The following is a 9,090-nucleotide window of genomic DNA, read 5'->3' on the forward strand; positions in this document are numbered from 1 at the left end:
GTCAACGAAGTTCAACTGCTTAAAAGTCGCCTATGAACACATCTGAGCACGGAAGTGCACGTCCAATACATCAAGCTCATGAATATGATACCGAAAGTAACTTTAACTTGCTAAAACCCTGCTCAAGTTCGAAGACAATCAGGTAAGAACTCTGAAAATGTCAAATAGGCCTATTTATTGGTAGGATTTAGCCTATACAGCGCGTCATTATTTTCTCAAACAATGAAAGTAGCAAGGCTACCTCAGAAAACGCGAAATGATTGAGGAAATGTTTGTTTTATTGGCTGATTTTTTTTCTTTGTTCTCCTTTATATCTATGTGTGACAATCGTTTATCGTTGTTTATCGCCAGGCTTAGCAACACGTCAAAATGGCAAATCTAAAAGATGACATAATGAAACTCTGCTGTGAAATCTCCACAAATAAGAGGATAAAAGCTGCATTTAAAAACTCAGCGAAAGGAGCCGTAGTTACAGGAGGAACTGCTTTTGTTGGAGGGCTGATCGGTGGTCCTGCCGGTATAGCTGTTGGTAGGCTGTTACTTTTATCCGCAATTTTTTTTCTTTCCGTCTAGTTCACTTCTTAACCACAAGATGTTGCTATAGTATTATTTTATTCATTTCTATTACTCAAGGTGCTGTTGTGGGAGGTGCGCTGGGCGGATGGATGACCAGCGGCCAATTCAAACCTCTTCCTGAGATCCTCATGGAAATGAGTCATACACAGCAAGAGAAACTGTACTCCGATGTCATGGCCATAGTGGGTACACTGAAATGGACTGAGGTTGCGCAGCTGATTGCTCAAGTTAATGGGAATGCCTCTCTACATGAGCAGGTGCTGGGTGCTGTACTTAATTTTACTAAAAACCAACTCAAAGCTGATGTGCGGTATGAAGACTGACCGCTGGAGGGTGAATGTCACTGGTTCAGTTTTGGTTATTTGTTACAGAACTAGAAGGACAAGTTGCTACTAGTTTGCATTATTCTTTAAAAGGCTGATGATGCACAGGGCAACTTTTTGAGCAATTTTGCCGGGCAACGTTTTTTTAGCAATGTTGTTTGGGCACTTTCCCATTGAGGATGGGTAACACATTTCTGGATACTTTAGATCAGTCGTGGGCCCTGTGTCTCACCTGGTTGGCCGTTGACAGCAACATTGCATTGCCCAAAGTTGCCCAGCAACATTGCTCAAAAAGTTGCCCCATGTATAATCAGCCTTTCTATCACACGTGAATTTTTTATAAAACACTATATGATGAGATGTAAGATGCAACTACGCTAAATTGGAACTTGTAAAAAATATTTAGGCCAGACATTTTACATATCAGAAAAATAGACATGATCATACATGATCAAAAGCAGATGTTCTCATCATCCTTTTAATTTGTCAATGCAAAATGTATAATGTAGGTGTCACTGCGTGTTGACATGAATGCATAAAAATACATAATGGTGATGTGTAAATGTGTTTTTATCCCAAGACAAAAGTGCAAAATAGAAAAGTTATTGTTCCATTAAAAAGAAATACAAACAAACAAAAAACAAAAATTAAAAATAACAGCGGCCTTGTATGTATGTATGTGTGTGTGTGTGTGTGTGTGTGTATATATATATATATATATATATATATATAAAAATGCTGTTATGCTTTTTCTTGGTCTGAAAAAGATAAAATGTGAGCGGTTCTGTGGGTGAAAATGCCTTGTTGGCACAGGAGAATGGCCAGACTGGTTCGAGCTGATATGAAGGTAACAATAACTCTAATAACCCCTTGTTACGATTGAGGTATGCAGAAGAATATCTCTGACCGCTCAACACGTTGAAACTTGAAGTAGATGGGGTGTAGCAGCAGAATACCACACCGATTGCCGCTCCTGTCAGCTAAGAACAGGAAACTCAGGCTACAATTTGCAGGATAACGCGTCATGTCACAAAGCTCAATTCACTTCAAACTGGTTTCTCCAACATGACTCTGAGTTCACTATAATCAAATGGCCTCCATGGTCACCAGATCCCAATCCGATATGTGATGGTGGAATGGGAGATTTGCATCAGGATGTGTAGGAACTGTGTGATCATCTCTTTATGGACCACAATCTCTGAGGAATGTCTCCAGCACCTTGTTGAACTGATACCACGAAGAATTAAAGCAGTTTTGAAGTCAAAATAGGGTCCAACCCAGTACTAGAAAGGCGTAAACCGGTGATTTCTGTCAGGGCGCATTTTCTGTTTTGTCCAATAGGTAAAAAAAAAAGTACTGCATACGCTTTTCATACAGGTTGTTTGGCAGTTTCTCAACACAGTTACATTACATTTAGGCGATGCTCCGAAATAAAGTAAAAGCATTATGCGAAGTATCATAAGCATAACACCAGCTAAAGTGTCAGCTGCACACAGCAGCGGAGCAGAGTGCGGAAGTGTGATGCCACTCGCAGAAACTGAAAGTAGCGTCAACAAAAGAAAGAGGTAGGCTAAAGTCTGACAATTATATCAAAGCTCTAATATGTTTATAAAACAAAATATTGTCAAAAGCAGACGTAGGCTGTGCAAATTTACATACTTTATGTAGCCTAACTTGTTTAGCCTCATAACTTGTTTAGCTTTCTTTAGTTTGTTGTAGTTAGTTTGTTGATAGAAACCATAGTTTATATACGAGTTTACGATTGTGTGGGGTGTTAAATCTTACATTTGAGAGTAGTCAGCTCTTTGATTCATGTTTCTCCTCCTCAGGCAGTGTTTGAACACAACACAATGAGCCATCAAATAGACGATGTAATGGCGCTCTGCTGTAAGATCTCAGAGAGCAGGCAGATTAAAGCGGCTGTACAGAACTCAGCCAAAGGAGCTGCTGTTGCTGGTGGAGGGGCTTTTGTAGGGGGGCTGCTCGGAGGTCCACCCGGTTTATTTATTGGTACGTATGCTTGTCCACAAACTTTGACCCACTTCACTTCTTAACCACAGAGTGGCGCTATAATATCATATATAAACAATTGTATGGTGGTTTGTTCTCTGAAGCTAGTAGGGGAGAGCGGGGCACATGTAACACTTTTTGACTTTCTCAGTTTGTGTAAATCCACATGGGTTCAGAATATAATTTTTTTACCCACAGTAATTTTACACTTGTCTTGTACAAATATGTCGCTTTGTTTCATAATTACAGTGTATACGTTTTTCTTTATTTACCCTCAAAAAAGGTTAGTGTCTTCTGCTAGTTATCAAAGCATAAAAAAATTATCTGAACTGATAAATAACAGATTGGAGATTAAAATAATAGCAGATTTGTCTCATTTTAAATGAATAATAAAAACTGAGATGAAAAATTTACTTAAGCCAGAATTGTAATTTTACTATGGTAAAATAAATGTTCAGCAATATCTTCAAAAGATTTTTGAGTTTTGGCGCACAAATTTTTTTTTAAATTTCTATATAATGTTAATATGGTAACTAATAAATACTGTAAATTTTGTTATGCTAGTATGTGTGGAAATATTCAAACCATGTGTGTTACAACTAACCCCGCGTTACTTTGTGCCTCACTCCCCTATGTTGACTTTTTTTTTTGTAATAACAGTAAAGATTCTGGCATCATTGGTTTCATGAAGAACCTTAAACCAAATCCTTATTAACCGTATTTCGATTAGCCTGTGTAGAAAATGTTGGAACAAATTCATCAATGAAGTCAATGTTTAGACAATTTAATTTGATCAACTTTAAATGTCAAGTGAAGAAAACCGATTATGTTATCGATTAACAATTATGGACAGTCTATTTAGTGAACCTAGTGCATCTTTAGCAGTTTGTTTCTTTGTCCTACTTGATCTCCATTTCCTATTATCGTACGCAGGTAGTGCTTTGGGAGGTGCCGTGGGATGGTGGATGACTAGTGGCAAATTCCATCCTCTTCACCAGATCATAATGGAGATGCCTCGTCAACAGAAGAGGAAACTGTACTCTGAGGTCATGGCAGTACTGGGCAAACTGGACTGGGTTGATCTGGCTCAACTCATTTTTCTAGTGATGGGTAATTCCTCTCTACAAATGCGAGTACTTACTACTTTAATCTCTTTTGCCACAAAAGAGCTCGGAGCCAAAGTGGAGTATGTACAAAGATAGTGTGTTAAAGTCACCGGCTTAGTCTAAGCCAAGTTTGACTATCTGAAGAGCTTGTTTAATTTAGGTGTTTTTGTTGTTTCTGAAAGATGTGTTTTTACTTAAATTTTTTCTTTATTATAAAGATGCTTGTAGGTGTTATGGTCGACTCCTTTCCCTATATTTCTATTTGAATCCAGTTTACCAGAGCCACAGAGTTTCACTGTAAACCTCAACATGTTTAAAATATTTAAATGTTTAAAATGAATGAAATTCAAAAGAAATTGAGTAATGAATTAGTGAGTCAATCTGAGTAATTAAGCAATAATCCTTTCTAAAACACGTAAAATCAAGACCACCTCATTAGCCATTTCAGTACAGTTAAAGAGATTGTACACTAAAAAAAATGAAAATTCAGTAATTTACTCACACCACTTGTGATGTGTGACTTTCCATTATATGGACCAAAAAAAAACACTGAGACATTCTGCAAATAAATATTTTATGTTCTACAAAAGAAAGAATGCCATACATGTTTGGAACGACATGAGGGTGAGTAAATGATGTCAGAATTTTCATTTTTTGGTGAATGATACATTTTATCAGTTAAGCAGAGTTAACTTTTCGATTTGTTTTTTACATATTAATTTAAATTGTATTTTCTTAAAACATAGTATAGGATATAGTTGGGAATATAGTATTGGATATAGTTGACCTGAATCAGATTCATCTTTTAATTTGAGTTTTTCTTTAAGGCTGGAATACACTTACACGACTTTTAATGTCTGAACAGATTTGAAAACATTAGGCATCATACACTTACTGACTTTGTAAAGAGTCACAAAGGAAAACTGGTCACGACTGAGGATCATACACTACCAGACTTTCAAGTTGTTCCGATCACAACACACTCACGCAGAAACGTGTGCCTTGTTGATAGAAGACGCGTGACAAATGAAAAAAATATGTGTTCTGAAACTGGCTCAAAATATCAAACATGTTTGATATCCTCTGACTGGATGAATTCATAGTCTGTAGCTAAAAAAATAAAGAGTCTGTGACCATCATACACTACACGATTTTTTGTGGAATCTGTCCACTCAAATCCGCAGACTGGCTCTACTAGTGTTGACTTATCCAAACGGTAAATCGGGGGCAAAATTCGTGTAGTGCATTCCAGCCTTTATGCAATAATCCATTTATATGATATATATATGCATTCGTAGAGAATTACGCTAAGGGTCTACCTAAGCAGGATCTACCTAAAAGAACACGAATCACTATAACAGGGACTTAAATGACTTTCTTTTGATTCAATAACAACTATTTACACAAAATTATTTTCACATAAATGCTGAAAGCTTCAGTGTTATTTGGGGGCTGCACACTGCAAGATAAAATGTAACTCTCATTGTAATTGTAACATGATTGACATGGCGTTATTATTATTATATCTGCAGGAATAACCCATTAACACATATACCATATGTTATTTTATTTGTGTTTACCTGGCGCATTATATGCACTACCGTTCAAAACTTTGGGGTTGGTAAGGTTTAAATTATTTTTTATTTAAAAAAAAAAAGTCTCTTATGCTCATCAGTGCTGCATTTATTTAATCAAAAATACAGTAATATTGTGAACTATTATTACATTTAAAATTTTAAAAGTTTTAATATATTTTAAAATGTAATTCAAGCAGCCATTAATCCAGTCTTCAGTGTCACATGATCCTTCAGAAATCATTCTAATATGCTGATTTGGTGCTCAAGAAACATTTATTTTTTTTATCAATGTTGAAATCAGTTGTGCTGCTTAATATTTTCGTGGGAAATGTGATTTATTTTTTTTTGATGAAGAGAAAACTCAAACGAACAGCATTTATATGAAACAGAAATCTTTTGTAACATTATGAATGTCTTTACTGTCACTTCTGATCAATTTAATGCATCATTGCTGAATAAAAGCATCATGTATGACATGTTTAATTTTGTCATGTAGATTGAGATTACAAGCGGTTAATGTAGACTATTTAAAATCCAAATGTTTTCATGTTAAGAGGTGTGTGGACTGGATAGGCCACACAAAATTGAATCACATCATCATTTGAGCTTAATAATGTTGTAGAATACTGGCAATATTGCTTCTTGAGTGTGGAAGAAATGGAGGATGTTTTCATGTTTAGAAAATGCTATTAAAAAGCTAAGTTGATTAGTCTGATGATGATTTCATTTTGTTTAGTTTTTTCTCATCACATTTCTTTGAAAATGAGAAGCGGTTGGCCATTAAACCACAATGCCTTACTCTTTTTGCACTGTACTCTGTGATTCGTGCCAGTTTATGTGGTTTGCTGGATAACAGAACACTTGTTCTTAGAATAGCCTCTCTGAGGTCATAAGCTACACTCACACCCCATGAGAACTAAACCAGAAGAAATTCACTTTGTTCTACAAATATAAGTGCAAACACCAATTTATCAAATGAAATACTTCAAACAGTTAAAAGAAGAACACAGTGAATTATCATTTATTTTTACTACAAGATGACTGTCAAGGTTGTATAACGTCAGTTGTTTGCCAAGAAAAACGTAACTGCTTCCTCATTTCGAGATGTGTATGCATTTACTGATTGTCCCCTGAATAGTACAACATAGCATGCTGGCGGTAAACATGAAAAGACAGCAGCATGAAAAGACTTAAAACCCGCAGGTACATGTGCACTCAATGATGACCTTAAAAAATACTTCACCAAAAAAGAAAAATATGTCATTGTTTTACCTACTTTCATGAAATTTCAAACCCAAATGATTTTCTTTCTTCTATGGAACATAAAAGATATTTAGAGAAATGTCATGCTTATTGTGTCTGTGTGTGTTTGTTTCCATACAATTTAAGTCAGTGGTCACCAAAAGTTTGGTTACCAACATTCCTCAGAATATCTTCTGTTTTGTTCTGCAGAAGAAAAAAAGTCAAACAGGTTTGTTACAACATGAGGATGAGTAAACAATGACAACATTTTTATATGCCTTTAAGGGCAGCAAAACCCGAAAACATTTCAAATTTAAGTGTTTTCAATGTAAAATACAATTTCAGTATAGTTTATAATATATTTTTTCATATATTGTGCATAGTCACATTATTTGTGCATTTAATGTCATGTCTGTCCTACTGCCTGCAATGCAAATAAATTAAGCTTGTTCACTACCACTCCGTTAAGCATGAGACAAATAATCTTTCAACTTTAGAATGAACTTTGCTTCACTCCAATTCCCAGAATCAAGCTCATGGAGCTTCTGTACCATAAGACACTGCAGTGGACTGAAACTCACAATGTGTCTCTTTTTTATAATTTTGCTCAGTTTGCATACAGTTTTCTTTGGTAATTGGTCTCTGATCAAGTGGGTTGCGTTTTAACACAATTTGTGGGTTTCCTGCTCTATATTCATCTGTCTAATAACAAGTGAAGTATGTGAAAGTTGATCTCAGCTGCTGAACTGGTTTTGTTAGTTACTGGAGATACATTGTTATGTGCCAAAATTCTGTCATGGAAATTCTGTTGGACATTTTGCAAAACGGAAAAGGTTTTAGAGTTATTTACTCTCTTCCCGCTATCATATGTATCGTGTACAGTTCTCATGAGAGGGAAAACTGCTTCAGCCTGCATGTGCACTTTACAACTCACTTAGGAGTCTTTCCCTCTTCAGCTCTCTTGCCTTGGTAAAATTATGCTAAATTGATGGTCCTCTGATTATTTTCAGAGTAATTGCCTGAGACTAAGTGATTGTTTAACAGAGATAAATGTTAGTTTTGTTTTGTAAGCCACACAATCAATTTGCCTTGTTCAACCAGTCGTACACTCTAAAACAAGATGGCTCTGTAGAGGTTCTTTACTTGTTCTATTTAGAACCGTATCCTTCTGAAGAACAGTTTTATGCTAAAATGATTTTAGTTGTTGTTGTTGTTGCCGGCACTGAAGTCGGCACTGAAGTCACAGACTGAAGTTGGAAACATAACATGGAAGTAACCTAAACAAAAGTATTATATTGTGAACATTAAACCCAAATAATTACATCTATTCAAAATAATGAAAAATATTCATTCCTATTACTCATCTATGTATGTTATCACAAATATATGTGAGGCGATCTGTGCAAGTTGAGGGATTAACACCCTTCTCCTCTCAGAATCAGAAAGAGCTTTATTGCCAAGTATGTTTGCACATACAAGGAATTTGTTCTGGTGACAGAAGCTTCCAGTACACATAGACAACAACAACAAAACACAGATAATAAGAAATAAAGACGTGAATAAAACACACACACACACACACACACACACACACACACACACACACACACACACACACACACAAAGAAAGAGAGAGGTCTTTATATATATATATATATAAACAGAAATAGACAAACTTTGTATGTACTGTACAGTTGTGGTATATACTGTATATGGAATAGAATAGAATTTAAAAGGAATGGAATAAGATAGGATAGTATTAAGTAAATTAAATAGGTATTGCACATCTTTTTATTGAACAGTAGGGGAGAACATTTAACTGTTCATGAGGTAGATTTCCTGGGGAAAGAAACTTTTCTTGTGTCTGACTGTCCTGGTGTTCGGTGCTCTGTAGCGTCGACCAGACGGTAAAAGTTCAAAAAGGAGATAGCTTGGATGTGAGGGATCCAGAGTGATTTTCTAAGCCCATTTCCTCACTCTGGATATTTACAGGTCTTGAAGGGTGGGCAGGGGAGCACCAATAATCCTTTCAGCAGTCCGAACTGTCCTCTGTAGTCTTCTAATGTCTCAGCTGGCGAAGGAAGTACAATCTCTGTTGGGCCTTTTTAACAGTGGAGTCAATGTGATTCTCCCACATCAGGTCCTGAGAGATGGTGGTGCCCAGTGGCGGGTTGCATAAACTGCTTAGACTAGTCTTAAAGGGGTCATATGATGCGATTTAAATGTTTCCTTTCTCTTTGGAGTGTTACAAGCTCT

At 36.1% G+C, this 9,090-nt stretch overlaps 3 protein-coding genes across 4 annotated transcripts in view; 2 read left to right on the forward strand and 1 right to left on the reverse strand.

Annotated features, from left to right (window-relative positions):
• The first annotated feature begins 31 nt into the window (after nt 1-31).
• LOC107698629 (protein C19orf12 homolog) lies at nt 32-1,026 on the forward strand. 2 transcript variants are annotated; one of them, XM_016499685.1, is made up of 3 exons: nt 32-142; nt 352-529; nt 634-1,026. In XM_016499685.1, exons 2-3 carry the CDS (start codon nt 370-372, stop codon nt 897-899), a joined length of 426 nt encoding a protein of 141 aa, XP_016355171.1. In that variant the 5' UTR covers nt 32-142; nt 352-369; the 3' UTR covers nt 900-1,026. The 2 variants fall into 2 exon arrangements, with proteins under 2 accessions (XP_016355171.1, XP_016355172.1); XM_016499686.1 differs by having other exon boundaries at nt 358-529.
• A 1,254-nt stretch (nt 1,027-2,280) lies between these two features.
• On the forward strand, nt 2,281-4,473 carry LOC107698628 (protein C19orf12 homolog). The gene is made up of 3 exons (XM_016499684.1): nt 2,281-2,464; nt 2,729-2,909; nt 3,843-4,473. Exons 2-3 carry the CDS (start codon nt 2,750-2,752, stop codon nt 4,109-4,111), a joined length of 429 nt encoding a protein of 142 aa, XP_016355170.1. The 5' UTR covers nt 2,281-2,464; nt 2,729-2,749; the 3' UTR covers nt 4,112-4,473.
• A 3,536-nt stretch (nt 4,474-8,009) lies between these two features.
• The window catches only part of LOC107698632 (ribonuclease P protein subunit p29-like), a 13,648-nt gene continuing 12,567 nt past the window's right edge, over nt 8,010-9,090 (reverse strand). Inside the window, exon 8 of the transcript XR_001635367.1 lies at nt 8,010-8,020. The gene's annotated coding sequence lies outside the window, so the exon portion shown is untranslated. The remainder of the gene's footprint in view (nt 8,021-9,090) is intronic.

The sequence above is a fragment of the Sinocyclocheilus anshuiensis genome, unplaced genomic scaffold (genome assembly GCF_001515605.1).
Source record: "Sinocyclocheilus anshuiensis isolate Anshui unplaced genomic scaffold, SAMN03320099.WGS_v1.1 scaffold134, whole genome shotgun sequence".
NCBI classification, from domain to species: domain Eukaryota; kingdom Metazoa; phylum Chordata; class Actinopteri; order Cypriniformes; family Cyprinidae; genus Sinocyclocheilus; species Sinocyclocheilus anshuiensis.